The sequence below is a fragment of the Callospermophilus lateralis genome, chromosome 6 (genome assembly GCF_048772815.1).
Source record: "Callospermophilus lateralis isolate mCalLat2 chromosome 6, mCalLat2.hap1, whole genome shotgun sequence".
In the NCBI taxonomy this organism is placed as follows: domain Eukaryota; kingdom Metazoa; phylum Chordata; class Mammalia; order Rodentia; family Sciuridae; genus Callospermophilus; species Callospermophilus lateralis.
Window position 1 is genome coordinate 5531384 of NC_135310.1, and position 20567 is coordinate 5551950.

The window sequence follows — 20567 nt, forward strand, 5'->3', positions numbered from 1 at the left end:
TGTGACCACAGACCAGGACCACAGCTAGCGGGTACAATAGGACATCATAGTTTGCAGCAGACCTTCCTTGATTTTCCCACGTCTACTTCTAGGTATGTTGTTTCCAAACATTATATGTGAGCGCTCATTTGTTCTGCCTGATCATTATAATCTCCATTTATTCTAAAAAATGCTTACAGAAACTAGGTGGTAACATCTAAATGCTAGAATCCACATGCTGAGACAGCAATCAGTGAAGATGAATAATGAACTAGTTCACAAAATCGGTGTTTGCCTTTGGAAACTTGCGCCTTTGACAATTACTAACAATAATATTGAGGCCAAAGCTCAGTGGATGGAGGAACACTGCTCATTTCTTCACTTTTATGCAGAAATTGCATTTTGCTACAGAAACAAGACATTCAGGCTGTGCATTTCTAGGCAAGTATAGCATTGCTTAGGTGTGCAAAGCCAGCGTCTACCTAGGAAGTTTTCTGGGCTGCGTTTCAAACGCCGGGAGCTCCGGGTGGCAGGCTGAACAGCCGCGGTCCAGCGCAACTCTCAGTCTTCTCTTTGGGCACCGCCTTTCCCTTCTTTGCTGAATGGAAAGTGCACATCTTTAGCTTGGTCTTGGTTTTCGGTCTCAATGAACGCCTGAAACGCTGCCCTCAGACCTGCCCGTGGCGTGATGAGAGCCGTCCCACCAGCAGGAGGAAGCGGAGGCAGAGTTGCCTGGGGGAGATCCGACGGGGGCCATCATGAAGATGCATGTGGGCTGTTTTCAGGAATGATGAAAAGCCCACAACCAACTGCGGGCTGCCTTCTCAGCAGCAGGCCAGGTCCTGAGATGCGGTGCATGACACGGTGCACCAGGATCCGGCCTTGCTTTCCGTTTCAAACCCTGTTTGCAAAGTTACGCTTCACACATCACCCTGACCCCAGCCCCTCCCCAGCTTCCCCACCTGCACCCAGATATAGACTGGAAAGGCCTCGGAGCCCAGATCACTAGCAGGCTCGAAGCATTAATTACGTCTATAGCTGAGGTTATAACGGGCTGCAAAAATCTCCTGCTGTAATTGGAATATAGATTCAACACTTTTATTGAATGTCAAAGCACATTATTCTGCACAGCTGCTAGAGAGGCACCCTGAACTGATGCTTCTCTTCCATGACAAACACCTATTAAGCAGTCAGCACAAACTCTTCCCTTACAGCCTCTGACATCACCCTCAGGGCAGGCGGACACTGCTCAGCAATTGCTGAATTGCGTATGAAAATTATAGTTTTATTGTCTACACAAGTGAAGGTTTAACTGCAACTCCTGCCTCCATCTGAGCTGTATAAAGAAGCAATTCTTCTCCTAGAACAAATAAGCACAGTACACTATTGTAATCTAAGAAACAGGCACTATTTATGTATCGGAAAGCCTTGCTCTCAATAGGGCGAACAGTCCAGTGGCCCATGAGCCACTATTCTAGCAGCTGTAGAAAGAAAGCGTAGAAGTCACTAGTAATGAGATGCTAAAAGCGGCAGAGACAGATGACCGCGGCCCCAGGGAAGCCTGGCTCTCAGGCAAGCTGCTCCCACCGTCAGTTCAGCAAGCACGACTCATAGGTGGGGACCATGTACTTGATGTTGATGAAGGCGTCTTCCCCTCCGTAGCGCTCGAAGGCTTCCAGCGTCTCCTGGATCAGGTCCCCGATGTTCTCTCTCTTCTGCTGGCTGTAGTCGATGCCATCCCCAGAGTTAACTGGTCATGCAAACACACAAAGAGGCTGGTTATTCCCGTGTGGCTCCCCAAAGTCCTACACACCAGTCTAGACCCTTCCTCTGAATGGTGACTAGGAGAACCAAAGAGTTAACATTTCTACGTGACCATGCTGAGAATTAGAAATAATGACAACTAATCAAAAGTACCCAAACCTCGCATGGAGCGGATGGAAAATGATTTAACATTAAAAAACAGTGGAGTAAACGAAAGTGAGTTAATCACAGGTTCTAGACCTGCAGCAAGCCTGGGAGGGGCTCTTTGTCTGACTGTGGCACCGACTCTTCTCCTGGGCCTGGAGTTGCGAGTCTCACAGCATGGTGCATTTAGAAGGCCCAGGTATTGGTCCCTGTGATTAAAAGGGGTGTACTTTGGAAGGAGAGGCCTAGCCCACCCCCGTGCTTTGCAGCTTTGGCCCACAGGAGAGCTTTCCCTCCTGTGAGTACAGGTTCGGCGTTGGGTTATCTGCCATCATTCCCACCACTCGGGACAGAGGGATGGAGGGAAGTGCTCTCCAAGCCAGTGGCTACTCCTGAATGACCACTGGCCCTCTGAATGACAGCTCTGGGTTATGGCTTCAAGGGGGTTTTGGCTGCTGCTGGTTTTGGAACCTCTGAGTCCAAGGGGACAGGCCACCCCAGTGGGTGCCCGCAGGCCTGAACCCAGCCCAGCCATGCAGTGCCCCGACGTGACCACTGTGGCTGCCTTCCAGAGGCTCTAGGAGAGGAAGTGCTGGGGCAGCGTGGAAGGCCCCGTAACCTGCATCTGAGACCCTCGAGCTACTCTGCAAACTCGGGCCATTTGGAAGACAGACGCCTGACAGCACCCAGCCTGTGAGGTGTCTGGAGGAACTGCTGAGACTGTGGGAGTCCAATAGAACGACCCCTTCGCTCCCATCCACACCATCAAACCCCCACGTTTTCCTCTCTACCCTTGCACACCTTCTGTGGCATTCAGCTCAGAGAGGCCAGTGGTCAGTGTGCCCCTGGAAAGGTGCACGGGTTGCCCCCTCCTCTGCGAGGACCAGGAGCCAGGCAAGGGTGCCACTGCAGGGCACTGCCACGCAACCCGAGGAAGTGCACGTCACCAGGAGGACTCGGCTCATTCCTATCTCAAATACAGCCTTACAACGTGTATCTAGTTCCAATGTAAAAAGAGCAGGGCGGAGGGGTGTCTTGGCTAATGCACAGGGAGGGAGTCGCCATCTTGGTCCGTCTCTCTTGGCGGAGGGGAAGGCAGGCGGAAACGTACTGGTTTCCAAAAAGAAACGTAGTGTGAGGCAGACAACTGTGGAGCATTTTCATTTTTCATAAAAAATTTAAATGGTTTATAAAACCGTTTGCAACTAGGTGCCCTTTTCTTTCTCACGGTGGAAGCCACCCCGTCATCACAGGAGAGCTAAGGTAAAGTCTGGTCCACAGAGAGGCCAATCATCCCCAAATGCAGAGGATCTATGACCTCAGAATAAGATTTAGAATACAGAACAGACAAGAAATGATATTTTTGAACAGAAAGGCCTTACCCTGAAGGTTTTTGTAAAAAAAAAAAAAAAAATCAAAACAACAAAGATAACACTTTTTATAAACAAAAACACAGATAAACGCACATTCAGAAAATACATGCTTTTTACAGAGATTGATCTGGTGGCCTGAGGAGAGGGCTGTGGTGAGGAGTGGCCACCCAGGGCAGGCACCTCAGGAGGAAGTGGGGTTTGGCTTCTGTTGGTTACAGGTGGAAGAAGAACTGCTCAGTAGGAGAGCCCAGGCCACTGAGACCTACGGCGACAGAGGAGGAAGCCAACCCCTGTTCAAGGAGACGGCAATGGAGAGGCACCTCAGCGTTCCAGGATGCCAGGGGAACGGGAAGAATGTCCCAGGGGGTCTTTGGCTGCTCTTGGGGTCCCTTTTCCTCCCTGATCCCAGCCCTGCTAAGCTCCTGCTCATGGTCTCTGGAGTTCTTAGGGAGAGGGAGGCACCATGGAGGTGTGTGGAGGACAGAGGAGCCCAAGGCACCCCCAAGGGCACGTGGGAAACACCGCCTGAGGAGGCCGAGCTGTGACGGCCTTGATCCGCTTGGTATGGACAGAGATACATACATTAATCACTAATAAATGTCCTTTTGTTGGCGTATTAGTCAAAAGGTCAAGAACTGAATAGATCACGGGATAGACATATTTTCCCAGTGGGAGCTGGGGGTTTGGAAAGTCTGCACACAATGGAAATCTTAACACACCCTGTTGTTTCCCTGTCCGCCAGAAAGTAGCAACGACAAGCAACACTTTATTTCATATTCTTACTTCGAAAAAAATGTCTAACCGTAGGAGTAAGTAAACTATGTAGCTTTTTTGTTCCTCAGCAGTGCATAAACCAAATGATAAAAGGACAGTACAAAAGTTGCCTGTTCAAAAAGTGAGTTGGAGTTAAAATACTTGGCGGTTGCAGAATGTGTATCACTGGGGCAGAAAAAAGACCACAGAGAGACAGCAGGTCCCTCATTTTGTATGCCTCAGTGATGACACTGCACAGTTCAGTGTTAAACTCTGTTGCGAGGCAGGTGAGTAATGGGATCTTCATTTCAAAACTGCGATACTGTCAGTTTCTTCGAGAACTTGAAATTGAGGTGATTAGTTTGAGCTCACCATTTTAAATACACATGACGCTGTTGGAAAATATGTTTGTGAAAATAGGACACTTTTTAAAAAAGCCAACCAGATGGTTATTTACAATTGTCAATTCTGATTAGGAAGGTGACATTTCAATTTAGGAAGCTAGGAGTCTATTTTATGTTCAGCAGCTAGAAAGATATGTTGATGATGGAAAAGATATGTTTTATTTATAGCTGAACAAATAAGGCTATAGGAAGGGTTTAAACCAGATTTTGTGCTTCCACCAGGATGATATGCAGACAGAGAAGAACAAGGGTCTCAGGGCCTGTTCTTGTAGGTAGAAGGCATGAACTGCCACCAGGTTAGAAGTTATTTTAAATGCAGTTATCACTCTGAATGTTGAATTTCCTGTGCTGTTTAAGCATTGCGTTGAAGCATTAAAAATATGCAAACTCTTTGTCTATCTAAACCTTTTTGACCTGTCCTAACCTGGATGCTTCTGTCTCTGAAGCCATTTGGGTCAGAAGGAGGATGTGTGTGTCCCAGCCCTATCCTCTGACGGCATGCTCCTGGTGCACCACCCAGCTCAGGCCTGCCAAGTGACCATCGTGCCACCTTGTCCCAAGGACCACCACAGGGGGCTCTTACATAAGCTGCGTTCACATTTCACCAAGTTATCTGAGGCTTGGTGGATGCAGGCCAGTCGCAGACGGGGCTCATGTAGGATCTGGGTGTCTATCTCTCATTGGTGGTAGGTTGTAGCCTCTGGAAGCTTCATTCTTTTCCTTTCTTATAAGCTATTTCAGGGAAAGGAGAAAAATCAAAGGCAAGGGAAGCGAAGCCAGAAAGAAGGACAATATGGTGGCCAGAGCAGCCTTCCCAAGCCAGGGCTGGTCCCTGGCACAGAAGCATGTCTTCTGGGTGGAGAGCCTGGCCATGGCAGCGACTGTGGCTGTGATCACACATGCTCTCTGCAGACTGGGTGCTCTGCTGGGCCTTGCCCCTGCAGCCTGCATCTCCCTTGGTGCTTGGCTCGCCACGGGACCTGTGCCTGGGGAGAACTCTGACCCATTTGTTTTAGCCTGACGCTGGAGCCTCTTTTCTCCGAGACAGGAAAAGCAGTAAATAACACGTGGACGGCCCTGGGAGGCTCAGGGACAGCTTAAATCAAATTTGGACTTTTCTGACTCTGGTGCTTTTTTGGAAAAATACTCTTAGATGGCAAATGTATAGATATTCTTACGAATAGTAACACACATGCACTTATTTGGAAATGAAAGCCTTATTGAAGTTATTGGAAACACACATGAAACAAATAAATGCTAACTTCAAATTGCTCACACAAAATACCTGAGGTGGTGTTCATTTCATACCAAGCAGATGAAGTAATTCATGAAATCTATTTGTGCTTTCTGACATTAGCTAAGAAAATGAACAGGCCTGATCTCAGGAAGGAAGTACTTCCGTTCACGTCGACAATGCCCTGGAGGAGGTGGCAGCATGGCTCTGGAGAGGGCCAAGCCCACACGGCGGGGAGGCAGGTCATTAGTCGGCAGGGCTCTCCCGTCTGTCCCCGCCACACAGGTTTAAAGGAAATACCACTGGGAACTGAGAACCACTGCATGGACAAGGCACGGCAGGGACAACCTGGGCACCCCATTGGCGTGGTCACCCTCTTCCCTCGCCAAGCCTCTAAGTGCTGCTCTGTAAGGTGAACCGCCAAGCCCGATAACCAAAGACGGCCCATGTTGCCTCCTAAGGACACAATAGCATTTCACATAACCAGAGAAATTAGGAACGCCTTGGAGGAGTGAGAGGGTGAGTAAGCAGAGGGCCGCTCCGTGGCCTGGAGCAGCACCCGACAGGCAGGCCCCTTCCAGCGCACCCAAGGGGGATCCAGCCCTCCAGCCGGGCTTTGAAGTTAACTGCTGCTCAGGCACAGGGCTCGCCACACCCTCTTGGCCTCTGCCTTCCTCTGGCCACCTGTGGGCAGTGGGGGTTGTCACACGTAGGCTCTTTGCACACAGAACTTGAACGTGAATCTAGGCCGGGTCCAGGTGGAAGCTTTTCTTCCTTGAGAGCTTCATCATCGTGCAGCAAACTGCTGAAGTATCTTTGCCATGGCACCTTTGGGGCGTCTGGCGCACCTGGCGGCTGATCAAACTCTGGTGCGCGGTGCTTGCCCACTGGGGCTGGGTGAGCTCATTGCAGCAGTGTGGAGTGGAATTAAGAAAGACCAAGGGAAGAGGCACAAGCACTTCTTTTTGGACCAGAAAGGTCATTTTTCAGATTTCAGATTCTACACTAAGAAACACCCAGCTTCCTCTGAAGCCCGACTGGAGGACTTTCCCTTGAGACCTGATGGCACTAGTCACAGCTAACGCTGCCTCCTTCCCTTTTGGATCATGGTGATGACATGGGGCAGAGCAAGTGAGTCCCGGGGCCCAGGTCTCGACAAGTATGTGCAGGAGAGACCTACTGCAGACATCACACGGAACCAAATTGCAGATTCTCTGCTGGGTGATTCTAAGTGAGTTTTCTCTTTGCATTTGGTGATTAGCAGTCAGAAGATCGAGGTGGCCAGAACAGCAATTCCCTGATTGTTCTAACTGATATTTAAACAGATACATCCGTTTTCATGCAGTGAAAACTTTTTAAGAAGTAAAAAATTTTTTAAGAAGATAACTCTTGCCATTTAAAAAAGATGTCATTAAAAAGATAACACAATGCTTGTGAGGGTCAGAAATGGCTACTTTAGTTTTTTCCTTTTAATTTGAATTAATAAAAGAGGAAAAGAAGATCCTGGCTATGTTTTGTCTTTTAAGCTATCTTCAGTTCCAATACCATAAAGGGCTGACATTTGTTTAAGCAGAAATAGCTGTTTATTTGGAGTTAGCTTGGATTCAGTTTCCTTTGTAGAAACATGTTTGCCTGTTCTAGAATAAAGCTGCATGGATTCTCTTCCAGGAAGCTTGGGTGATCACGGGGAACGCAGCTGTGAACCCCACTCTGGCCTTTTCTGGAGGTGAGAGGATGGAGAGGAGAGGACAAGGCGAGGCATGGAATCTAGGACAGAACTCCTTTTTCTACATAGAGTATAAGAAGAAGGCTTTGGGGAAAATGTTATGAGGTTATCTGCTTTTAGAAACCTAAAGAAATCACTTTCTTTATTTAGTTTTGCTGTTGCTTTGAGGGAACTGATCTATTCCCCTCTCAATCTTAACATGTCACCCCACTGGGAATTCTGGGTGTTTCTGTCTTGGGGTCACGCTTAGACACTGCTTCCTTGGCTGACTCCAGATCCCTCTTGAAACTGAAGGTCTTCAGGTCATACCCTGAAGGATGACCGGACAATGGTTATTTCCAAAGTCCTGGTTCATGTATGTATGAATCAGAGTTGGAATGGTTTTGCAACCCCAAAACTTATAATAACCACAGCATCTGGCCTGCTAGAGATGCCCAGGGGCTTAAATACTTCAAATCTCCTCAGATCTTGTTGACATTAATGAAATTCACAAGATTTCCTTCCTCTGAAGATGAAAGCTTTGAAGCAAGTCCTTGGTTCCCAGCTGGGCATCCCCCCACCCCCGCCCTCTCCTTGACACCAAAGCTGGGGGACTAAAGCAAGAGGCCGCTGAGCCACCACCTCTGGGAGGGCTCCAGGAGGCATCTGCACCTCCTGAGTGGTTTCGTCCATCACTTGTGGGACTGAAGATATCATGGGTCTTGGGCCAATGGCCAATTCAATACCTAAACTTCACTGAGATGGACCATGATGAGCTCTCAATTGTCATTTTCCAACTGCAACTTTGGTTTGTTTCTAAGAGGTCAATGGGAATATTGGAGAACACCGGGACAGTGGAAAGGACACTCCACTTAAGATGAATGACTGGGAAGAGAGGTTTTCAGTGACTCAGTAGCTGTTCATCAGTGGGCAGGCTGCTTCCCGCCTCTGAACTGGAGTCCCTGCCTTTGTATAGGAAGGGACTGAATTTTGGATGATCTCTGTGTCCTCCTCATCCTAACATTACCTTCTATAATATCAACAGAACTTTGGAACAAGCCCCTGGAAATGATGGCTATTCAATGGGTGCCTTGTATTTCAACTGGAAATATGATCAAAAAGCAACTGGATAATTCTTAAAAGTTCAAATTCAAGTTCTAAGAAAACCCCAAAGGACCTAATGTTTATAAAATTAATTGTAGTTAAGAAAGAGAGCACTGTTATTTGTTGACACACTACCAAATGTTATTGCATTCTGCAATTTCAGTAAGTTGGTGTGGAATTTTCATTCCTTAGGCTAATGTGTGGGCTGTTTTTTTTTTTTTTTTCCACATGTTCAATTGACAATGATTTGCCCAATTAGATTCTTCTTTGATGAAGGACTATTTTTGACTTGAACTTTATACTGAGAAAACAGGAGGTCTCACCAATAATCCTTGCACAGCATAAATACAATGACCGAGTCAGTCATCAATGAACTCAGAAGGAGTCAAGTTTATGAAGCGCAAACTTATCTCTCGTTTTGTTGGCCAACATGACTCAGTGAGCAGATTGTGTCAAAAAAGGATCAGGCTGTTCTAGCTTGTCTGTCCTAAGTGATTTCCCTGTTGACTTATCTCATGAGGGGCAACAACAAGAACACAGTGTCGCTTCTGCAGTTAGACTAGCCGTGGGAGCTGAATAACCCCGTAGCTCCCCTCCGTGAGAAGGGAACTGATATTCCCGGAGGTGAAACGACTTTGACATGAGCAACAGGGGACACAGGAAGCCTAGACAAGGAAAGTGAGGCAGAACTCCATTCAAGTGTAGGAAGGGTGACAGGAAGGTTTAGAATGAGGGTCCAGGCCCCGTGGGGCTCAGGGAAGGACTGTCATCAGCAGAGTTGGGGACAGGTGCTGGCACATGGTGCCCTTGTTGTGGCCAGGCAAGGAGACCCTCCTGGGCAGCCCTTGCTGACCCTGGCTTTGGGTTTATGAGTCCATGAGATGCAGCACCATTCACAGAGGTACCTGCGGGAGGACAGAAATCAGGGTGGACTGGTCTCACGGAGGTGGCCAGTGCCATAGATGAGTGGTGAACGTGAGGGACTCCAGGGCTCACTTCACACTGGGCTTCTCCATCTCTGTGAGCATTTACTAGGATTCATTTGTAGACCTACTATGAGTCAGTTACATAGTTTACAGAGGAAGAACTGACAGAGCTTAAATGCATATGAGAGAGAAAAGCGGCCTGAGGGTCACACAGGGACATCTTTGCTGCGTAGTGTAGGTGCGAGGGGTGCAGGGCGAACCTGTATCTGCAGGGTGGCAGCGCTAGGGCGAGGAGGGAGAAAGTCGGAATACTGAAGTATCTGAGCGGTCCTTCTATAGCCTTAGAAACAAAGACACGGCCCCAATCCAGTCATAGACAGGGGGAGTTTATGAATGAAATTTCAAGGTGTCCCTTCTTTCTGAAGGTTGGGAGGTCTCTGGTTTCCCTTCAGGGCCTTGTTTTTTAGAATTCTCCAACTGTGCTTCATGGATCTGAGGTTGACGGAGGCCCTGGGACGCCTGCCCCCCACTAGGAAAATGCTGGTAGTAGGTTATAGCACACGCCCAGGGTTAGAGGACTGGAAGTTCTCTATTTTATTTCATTGGGTTTTCAATGTCTTCCTTAACTTAAAATAGGATTCACCTAGATTTTCCTTAAAATTGAGAACGAGATCTTTTCTTTTCTATAGAGGAAAATCAGATTATCCTATTTACTTCATTAGCAGTCTTTGCTCCAAGAAGAAGATGTGGGATTTTTATAGAGCTCTCAGTTAATGTTTAAGTTCTGTCTAATTTAATTTCTTCCATAGCTTACATGGTCATTTTCAGCCAGCCTGAGAAACAGCAAAATAAGCTTCTCTGGTTGAAAAGGAACTACTTATTGCTGCTTTCAGGAGTGATGCAAACCTATTGGAAATAATTTTAAGGACTTCTAGATTGATGCTGGAAGCTGTTTAAATGAGCCAGAATAGCTGCTGTTATCACTGTTTCCCATTTCTAGGAAACAATAATGATGTCAGATACAACCCATTACAGCTTTTTTTCCCCTGTAATTGAGACACAAAAGTGAAAAATGATTTTTAAAAATTTGGATTTCTACAAATGTTATCAGCAAACACAGATGACTGTGGAGAAATGCACCTTTCAAATTGTCTTTTTTAGAACTTTCACCTATACAGTGAACTCTGACCTCAGGCCTTTGTGCATCTAGCATCACGACAGGTTGTGGTTAAATTGCTGTAGAAGATGGGCCTGCCTCGCAGGCACAGAGCTGCGGAGCAGAAGACTTTAATGGGGTTCGTGTACTCTCCATTTTATTGAAAAAAATAATTAAATAGATAAACCCACTAATTGTGCTTACAAGGAAAATGCACATTGTTCCACGGTTCCATTTGTGCAGATCAGATGGTCACTGTGGTTATTTGGGACATATCTCAGCTTTGCCTAAAGGATCTAGTATTTAAAAATTAAAAAATGAATTTATGGGTGAAGAATTTGAATAGATTTCCAAGCCACTAGCTGGAAATTTTATAGAGTAGAAATATTTCTCATCAAATGAGCTCAATTAATGCAAAAATAATATATTTAATGAACAAATCAAAGCAATCTGCTGTGCTGGACTGAGCTAACTGCTGTAAAAGGGACAGAGTTAAAGTCTTCAAGCCTTTTATGATGGTCTCAGTTTAAAATAACCTTGAAATGTCTTTCAAAGCTCTGACTCTCGTCTTTTATCAGCTTCTACAATGGTGAGTTAAATGTGGCAAGAGACAGTCACTTTGCCCCCAAGCGTACCAATGCAGAACACTTGAGCTTGCCTAGCAACATTTTCATGATTGTTTAGGGTTTTGCTAAAGTCTAATCAAAGTTTTGGCTTTACAGTGAGAGAGAGAGAGAGAGAGAGAGAGAGAGAGAGAGAGAGAGAGAGAGAGAGAGAGAGAGAGAAATCTAAATGGTGTGGGGAAAAACCTAAATGTGGACATTTAATTTGTCACAGCAGCAAAATTGGGACTGCACAAGAATGGGTGCTGAAGCTTGTTGCAAGTGCTGATAAGTGAAATATGCTGACTTTTGATAGTTTTGAATGAAGAGGGTTTATTTGCCCGAGTTACAGTTTTATCTCTTAAAATGCCTCAGTTGAGTGTACCCATTTGCTTTCCTCTGAATCTGGACGTTGCGTAGGTGAGCTGAGATAAGGGCAGCGTGGAAATAAAACCATAGTATCCCCGAGGGTTGAGGAGGTGTCCAAAGGGTGCCCACGGGCTTCCGTTGACCCCAGATGGCCCTGCATTCCATGCCAGGCGCCCTCAGCTGCTCCTGAGGTCTCTGATTGAAACAGGAGTGGTCATGTGTGCCCCTGAGGACAGGAGCAAGAACAGAAGGAGGATGTTTGCTGAGTTTTAAGCTCTGTCACATGGTGTTGATAAATTCTGACAATCGTAACTGCACTTGCTATTTTACCAACACCATAGCTCCTAGATAACTGTAGATTATCCATGATTTCACTCTCCCCTGGGATGGGACAAGGACGGCCACCTGAACACCAGCAAGTGAGCTTTTTGCTTCATTGTTTAATACAAAGGGCTCATTCGGGCGCCTCCCAGAAGGGGCAGTGCTGTGAAAGCTGGGCTGCCGTGTCCTCAGGTGGCGCAGTCTACAGAGCAGCGTCACCTGAATCTGCCACGGACACGGTGCCCTCCTCTTTGAGACGGACGACTGCGAGGTTCCACAGTTTCTTTTTCTAGCCTAGACTGAACCTGGGACCCTTTTCAAGATTCTTGGTTGCAGGACTTTATCTGAAAACCATTTATGGCTAAGCTTACACTAAGTCATTTCATTTTCCTCCAGTTCAGTGTGTTAGTGCCTCCGCGAATGGGGAAAAGAGACTGGTTCTTGTTCTCCTGCCACAGTGGTCAGGCTTGGCTGGGTGAGGGTGGCTGGCCCTGCGTATTTCTCTTGTGCCTTCACAAAGTCCTGATTCTTCTAATTTTAGGAGCACAGTTCATGATTAGCCAGCTCCCTGGATTGCTGGCTGGCTGTGAGAATTGAAATCCTAGCAAACCAACAGGAAAAAGTGGATTTTATTTTTTGCATGCACATCTGACATGTGTGCTTCAAAGTCACCACAAACAAGATCATTATTTTCTGGCATTCCTGAAGGGCTTAATATTAGTGTTTTGAGGAGGATGTCTTATTAGAACTTAATATATGCATCATAAGTCCAATCTTACACGAGACAAGTAGCTGAGAGAGAGAGAGAGAGAGAGAGAATTTAGTAGTCTCATTGCCTGTGTGACCACAGGAGAGAGAGATGCTGGGCAGGAGATGGTGAGAAGACTTGGAGCAGGTCTGGTTCATGTCTTACTCCTGTAGGAGGGGAGAGTCTAGGATTGAGTCACCTAGGAAGGAAACTTGCCTTCCTGCTTCTTAAACTACAGCTAAAGTCTCTGTCCCTGCCACCTTCTCTGTGTGGATTGCTTCTTTAGCTTCTCCAAAGCTATGGCCCTGATCCCTTGAGATGGGGGTAGACCTCATATAGTTCCTGCCCCGGATCAAATTCCCAAATCTGACTTCTGGAAGGCAACCCAGAGCCTTGAGGAACCTGGGGTGAAGGCCCGGCAAACAAGCACATTCGCTAAGCTTCTGTTAGGTCTTCATTTCCCCATTGGTCTGTCTGGACAATGAGTCCCCAGAGGGGTGAGAGAGATCTGGATGGAGCTTGGGCTCACTCTGGGGTCCTTACCTGTTAGCCTTTTGCTGCCTGAGGCCTCTATACAAGGTGATCCACTTAGTCCCTGCCTTTGCAAATACTCTGCATTCAGGAGCTCTGTTCCCACCCACCCTTCTATCAATGAGACCTGAGTCCTAGACTTAGAGACCTGGCCTCTGGTGGTGGGGCCAGTGGTGGTCACACTTTCAGCTCAGAGAGCAGCTCTGATGAAGGGGATTTCAGGCGTCAAGTAGGCTGTGGGGGGAGGCATTTGTGGCAAGTCTCCTGGCCTCTGGGATGACACCAGCTCCCTTGCCTACTCTCCTTCTTGCAGGCAGGCCCTGCTGCAGGGAGCTGGGCTGGGGAGAGTGGCTGTTCTGGCCATGCCTGTGAGCTGGGCTGTGGAAGGGCTACTAAGGCAAGCGCTAGTGCACTCAGCCCGTGAAGCAGAGGAGGAGCAGCCAGCTCTGTCACCCGCATGGCCTGCCTGGTGCTGCAGGGAGGAAGAGTAGGCATCAGATCTGCTGTTGTCTCAGAGGCCAAGAAGTTGCCTGTCCATTAATACTTCCCAGAGCAGACTACCTGGACTCCAGAAATTCCCATCATCCGAGCTGCCCGTCTGAGCTGAAGGTTTCTGTGAAAATGAAACCAAGAGTCTGGACATAGGCCTGTGCCCAGATCAGTGGCTGTCACAAACTGGCTCCCCAGTGTGAGGAGGGGAAGAACGAGGGAGTAGATTCCTGGAGGAACCAGGTTCTAACTTGAACTCAGGTGTCATCCTCTAGCTTCTGCCACGATTTCAAGAAGAGCACCTGGGACCTGGTGCTCCAGTAGTGGAGGATGGCACAGGGGACTGAAGCCAGGACTGGGGGGCTTGCCTTCGGGGGGAGGGAGCAGATAATATGCCGGTCAACCAATCACTAGGCAGAGGATGTCGGAGTGTAGCTGACCGGCAGGGTCTAGCATGCTGTGGTGTGGGAGCAGGTGGTGGGTGGTAAGGTCTTCCCAGGAAAATGAAACTTACCCTGAGCCCTGCATGTGCAGAAGGCAGCTGTGTGAGGAGCCAGCCCGGGGGACAGACCGTGCGCAGCAGCAAGTGCAGAGGCCTTGAGGTTGAAACATGTTGTGTTTGGAGTGTGGAGTTTCACTAAGTTATCACATGCATTTTATCAGCCTTGATATACACCAGGCACAGTTGTCATTTGCAATGGCTGTTTAGTAACTGTGGGATGGGAACAGTATGAATGGCTTCACGCTTTTCTCTAGGTATGTCTACTCCATCCTCATTTGCACAATTTTTGATACAAATGTAATAAACAACCTGGTGATACAGTCTTTTTCTTTACTCATATTATTCCTTGCAACAATTCTCAGAAATGAGGCTATGGCTTCAAAGAATATGAACATTTTGTAGTTATTGGTTTACGTTGCCATATTGATTATTCAGAAAGCTAATGCCAACTCATAATTTGCTAATGGAGTATGAGTGTACCTGTTTTAATCCAGCAGTAGGTGTTATAATAAAGATCTTGTTTGCTAATTCAACGTATAGAAAATGTGACTTTAGGTTGCTTTGGTTGCCATTTTTCTAATTATTGGGAGGGTTAATATTTTTCCTTATTTTTTTTTTTTTTGTTACTTAGACTTTTTTTCTCCTTATGGGATTGATTCTTTCCCATGTTTAGTTTATTTATCTAACTTGAAGTCTTTATAAAAGACACACAATCTCATATGATCATCCTGGGAAGCTGGGGAGTGGCAAGAAGAGTTAGATTTCTCTGGTGCACAAGGCATTGCAGTGTACATGTCTTTTTGACTGATTCAGAAAGCATGGTTTCACACAGAAGCATAATTTCAGAGAGCAAGAAGATGGCCTGAAGGGTCCCTATAACTCACAGAGGAGCTCAAGTGACCCCAGGCACTATTCTGGGAATTGAGGGAGCAGAGAGATTGTGTTAAGCAATGAGGAAGAAATTGTGTAATCAATCAATAATTTGGAGTAATTAACTCCAGAATGAGGAACATTCATAGAGAATTAGTTTTCAAAGGCTTCCTTTGCCTCTTCCCTTCTGACTGTCCACCACACATCAGTTTACTTCCCAGGCTACCCTGTGAAGGAAGGGCCAAGCTCAGGGTCTACCAGACCAAGCTGACCTCAGACCTGACACCACTGGGCTGGGCTTTCCAATCAAGAGGGGCCTTAAATATAGATTTGGGGGTTATCTTCAAATTGGATTTGTCTTCAAATGTGGCCATAGATAAAAAAAAAAAATCACTGTTTTTTTGGTTTGTGTGGCTAAATACAAACACTCAGTATGCACTGCAGTTGAGTTAATCTCATGTGGGCATTCCTACATTCTGGCATTCTAGTGTATGAGAGCCTTAAAAGGTGAAAGTGACCTGGGACTATCTCTCTTGACCTCGAGGAAGGCTGGGAGGCAGATAGATAAGACATAGCTCAGTAGGTCCTGGGAGACAAACCTGGAGGTGTGCACGAGCTAAGGCTGAGCATTGGTTCTCACTGAAGGTTAAAAGACCAGTAGCAGTGGAAACTGAAGTCTGCTATTTATCTTCAGGCCGGGGCCAGTGCAGACAGCTGCAACATGAACCTCCTCATAAACCCGTGCCAATGACCTTAACCATGACCTCAGGTCGCAGCAGCACTTCAGTGGGTGCACTGATATCCTTTTTAGCATCAAAGAAGCATGGTTGTGTCAATTTGTTTTGAGGCCTGGTAATGAATTTGTCTACCCTATTAAGTGAATAATAGGAGAAAAACTGTCTTTACATATTCTTACTTCAACTTAACTAATGTAACAAAGCTTTAGAGCAGGAAGAAAGTTACAGAAGACACAGAGAGCAAGTTTTAAAGTTGTAAACCAACACTCCAGAAGTCTTAAATTTCTGAAAGGTATTAAGCCCTTGCAAAGTCAGATTGATAATTGACATATCCATTCAATTAATTAAAGTAAATATGCTTATCTGGAGAAATCACTTAGTACACGTGATCTTTACTTCAGAATTATCAGTGTATTTCTTTTATGTTTTTTCCACTTCCCTTTATGTTGCTAATTGCCTGTTAGAAGATATAAATTAAGAACATACACACTGTTTACAGAAATCACTGTGAAGCATTTAAAGTGACATTTTTCATATTGAAAAGCCACTAGCAGGTCTAATTATTGCCCTCTCTAAAATACCAAGGTATAATAAATGCTGAAAGACATCACCAGCTGCATGTGTTAGCTCATGCTCCCATCTTTGGGCCAGCCAGAAAACTGTTTATCCATCCTATAAGGAACTGCATGATTAGGACCTCAAACATTACCAATGTAAAAAGACTGATGGCGAATAAAACTACTCAGAACACCAAAATCTGTGAATCCTGTTGTAATTGTTTTCTGCTTAACAGAACTAAATTGACTGATTTTTTAATTGGTTCTATTAGTCTCTTTAAAAACCTGGCAGCTGTAAAATGGCAAATTAGAAGTTTCATAGAGGAATAGACTTTGGGTCCCATAATTCCTGCAGGATGAAAATGGATTCCACACCTCTCCTAAGGGGCTGGGGTTTGAAAGGCAGGTGCTCCTGAGAGCCAGCTGCTGGTGGCCTGGGCAGGGCTGTGTCTGGCTCCAGATGAAATGGGGAGCAGTGCTCACCTGCTTTGTTAAGGAAATCTTTCTGATTATTAAAAGGGAGGGGACACGGGGCCTCAGGGCATGGCACAAGTACCCTCTGGAAGAGCAAGCGAATGATGAAGATGATAAGGATGAGGTGAAGATGCTCACAGATTCCCAGGTGCCTCAGGGAGACTATGCGTGGGGCTTGCGTGGAATCACACATGTCCAGTAGCTGGTGTGTACTAGTAAGTGCGATGCTAGTGTTGGCTAGTACTGGGATCCTTATAAGAAGGTTAGTATCTGTGTTTCTCACCATGGAGCCTAAGAGTCAGATGAACTGACCCCCAACACGACCATTACAGGACATGTGGGGAGCTATGGTTTCTCTCACTTCCCTAGTGGATCAGTTGAAGGAGCTCACAGTGTGCTCGCTAAAATTCCCTGTCACCCATCTACAGAGGAGCAGATGGTCAGAGATGGGATTTGATCTCAGATCTGCCTGAAGCAGAGCCCCAGCTATTTTCCTCTCAGGTCAGGAGGGTCAAATCCAGGTGACCAGAATGTCCCCACGGGGGACCCTGTAACCACTCCAGGAGGCCGGTGCTTCCTAATCTCCATGCATTATTCATTCTTAAACATATTGTACTCCACGTCATTCTTCCTTCTGTATCCAAGAAAGATAAAACAGAGCCAGGTGCTTGCCTGTAATTCCAGTGTCTGGGGAGGCTGAGTAGCTTCTGGCTAACCAAGTTAGCAAGACTGTGTCTCAAAATACGAACAATAAAAAGGGCCAGTGACATGGCTCAGTGGTTATGTGCACCTGGGTTCAATCCCTGGTTCCAACAAAAAAAAAAAAAAAAAAAAGAGAGAGAGTTTTTTAAAAATTTGAATGCTGTTGTTTAAAAATGTACGCATGTGGTTACAACAATAATAAAAAGCAAACATTGCTTTATATTTAACAGAATTGCCAACATTCAACCAAGTTTGATTTATAAAAGTGTCAATTTAATATGATTTGACCCAGATTTTAATTCTTACTGTGTATCAGGCACTGGCTAATCATCTAAGCCCATTTACTTGCTGAATCTTGGCTCTCATTAACCCCACAGCAATAGTCGCTACATATTTGCAGGTAATGTTTCCCCCAGGTTTACAGGGGCTTGCAGTACAGAAAGGTTAGGTCTGACTGCCAGTAGAAAGTGTAAACCACCATATGTAAAATAACTGTCCTCATGGGTACTTTGACCAAGAAATTCAGATCTGATGCTCATGGAAATGATGAAATTAAAAACATCATTTAAAAATATTTCTTTACAATAGACAAATTATTCACCTAAATGAAAATTGCTTTCCTTCAAATCCTCTCTCTAAATGTCAGTCATCTATCTATAGCTTTTAAGTTATCTCTGAAACTAATTATTAGTTAATAATTGGAATTATAAGCTACAATTTCGTGTCCTGTGATTTCCAGACTCGAAGTGTAAGGATAGCTATGGCTGCCAGTAATCCATTGCAAAAGAAAGTGGGAAACCCATATTTGATTTTTAAAAGCATTTCTTTCCTTTCAAATACTCCCTAGTGGTTCTCCTTTCCATAAGCTGCCATTCTACATTTGGGGAAACTAAGGTCAAAATTGACAACCTGACTTTTATTGACTGATTTTAAATGTAAATTTTGGTGTTTTTTTTTTTTTTTGTATTTTTCCTTGCTTCTTCATGAAAATGATTTGTTTACAGGTACCATCCTCATGCAGTAGAAGATTTTTTTCCCCTCACTGCAATATGCTTTTTTTTAAAAACAGTTTTATAAAAATATTTCTGTAGGGAATACAAAATAATATCATGGTGACATAATTTGTTTTACTGCCATGCAGTTCCACACAAACATATATAAAGCATTATTATAGCAGATTAACTTTCTTATATGAGATTAAATTCTCATTAATATATTTTTAATGTTTTATGAAAAATATTTTAACACAAAGAAGTACAATTTCCTCATCAATTCTACTAAAATTGCATGCATTTTTTGTTTTAGATCGTTTTCATTAAGATATCTTCTTTTCCTAACCGAAAAAAAAAAAAGTTAATTCATTTTTTTTCTTAAAGAAATAATTGGGTCATATTCTGTAATTGCTATTGGAGGTTTCAGGCTAGATTGTATCTTGACAAAAATAAAATCTAGGTTGGAAGTGGAAAATCGGAAAGTGCTAGAAGATATTACTAAACTTTATGAAAATATATCAAATATACTGTTAGTACTGTTATTTTTTCCATAGTTATCTTTTTTATATTCATATTGAAAGAATACATGCTTTTTCTTGGCTCCTTGCTTAGTTTCCAAAAATGATTAAAGAAACTACATAAAATAACACTGTAAGCCTGTATTTTGTCTATTAAATCGTTACACAACACACACACACACACACACACACACACACACACACACACGAGCTGTATCTCCAGCCCTTTTTAATTTTTGAGACAGGGTCTCACTAAATTGCTGAGGCTGGCCTCAAACTTGCCATCCTGCTGCCTAGGCCTCGAGTAGCTGGGATTACAGGTGTGCCACTGTACCTGGCTAAAATGCAATATTTCTGAGTATTTTGGTGTTTTATGAAAAATATTTTAACACAAAGAAGTACAATTCTTAAGGGTTGTGTGAGCTCTCATTCGTATGTTTATCTTGCTGTAGCAGGTCTTCGTAATTCCCCAATTCTGGATGTGAAAGTTGTACTTTTAGTTAGGAACCTTCTTCATCTCCTGGACCATGGCAGGCAAGAATGGGAATTTCCACAGGAAGGGTTTGCATGATTCAAGATGGGCCTATCCACCAGGCCATGTGCTGCTCAGAAGGCAGCATTGCCTTGGTGTGGGGGCTACTTGGGATCCCTCAGCAGTGAGGACCACAGGCTAAATGCATTGTATGCTTTGACGGTTGATTTATGTATGTGTTAATTTTGATCAGAACTGAAACTAGGGCCTGCTCTGGCCTTCTACGTGTTCCAAACCACAGAGGTAACTTTGGTGCCCACCCTCCTGTCTGCCGGGTGAGTGTGTGCGTGCAAGCATCTGCACACACACACAGCTCATGTGTAGGCTGGGATGCTGTGACCACTGGAAGGAGGGATGAAGGGCACTTCCACTGTAGCTGAAATCAGTAGTTCATTATTGATTGTTGTTCATGACCTAAGTGGCATTAAAATCTTCAAAGAATATGATGGTTCATGGGATTTTCGAGAAACTACTTGTTTAGAGTTTACAGTGTAAATAAAAGAGGAGCAGTGGGAAGTCTTGCTTGGAACTTAAATAATCCCTTGGTAAACTGGGTTTAAACATTAGCATTGTTCCAGGTTACAGTCAGGATTCATTGGAGTCTTTGCTAAACAGCCCTGTGAAGATGTGACTGCAGGAACACTCCAATGAGCCTGGTTGGGAGGGAAGAGCCAGCTTCTACAGGTGCAAATTTATAGGAAAACCTTTTTGAAGGAATTGCAAAAACAGAATTTTTAATTTACCTGGTTTAGATTGCTCAATATTATTCAAGAGCATTAAGCTAGCCAACGAGAGTGTCTTTGACTCATTCAGTATTTAAAACAAACATTGGCCCCTCTTTAGCTTCCTGTAATAGCTCCTCCTTCATTCTGCATTGATTATGCTTTATTTTAGTTGTTTCCTTAGAAATATCAGATACTAGATTATGCTACCAAACAGTTGGGACCTGGCACGTGTACGTAAGAGATGAGATCTGGTCAGCCTGCTGCGCCCAGTCCCTCACTGTCCCCGGTTCCATTTCTAGTGCCACCCCGTGTTTGTCCAGGCCTCTCCTACTCTCCTTCTCTAGCCCTTCAATTCA

The 20567-nt window shown here is 45.1% G+C and overlaps 1 protein-coding gene across 2 annotated transcripts in view; it reads right to left on the bottom strand.

Moving 5' to 3' along the window:
* Positions 1-1562: 1562 nt before the first annotated feature.
* Positions 1563-20567, bottom strand: part of Pacrg (parkin coregulated) — a 484043-nt gene continuing 465038 nt past the window's right edge. For both annotated transcript variants that reach the window (XM_076859381.1, XM_076859380.1), the window contains one exon: positions 1563-1729. In XM_076859381.1, coding sequence (XP_076715496.1) covers positions 1569-1729 — 161 coding nt within the window. In that variant the 3' untranslated portion in view covers positions 1563-1568. The remainder of the gene's footprint in view (positions 1730-20567) is intronic.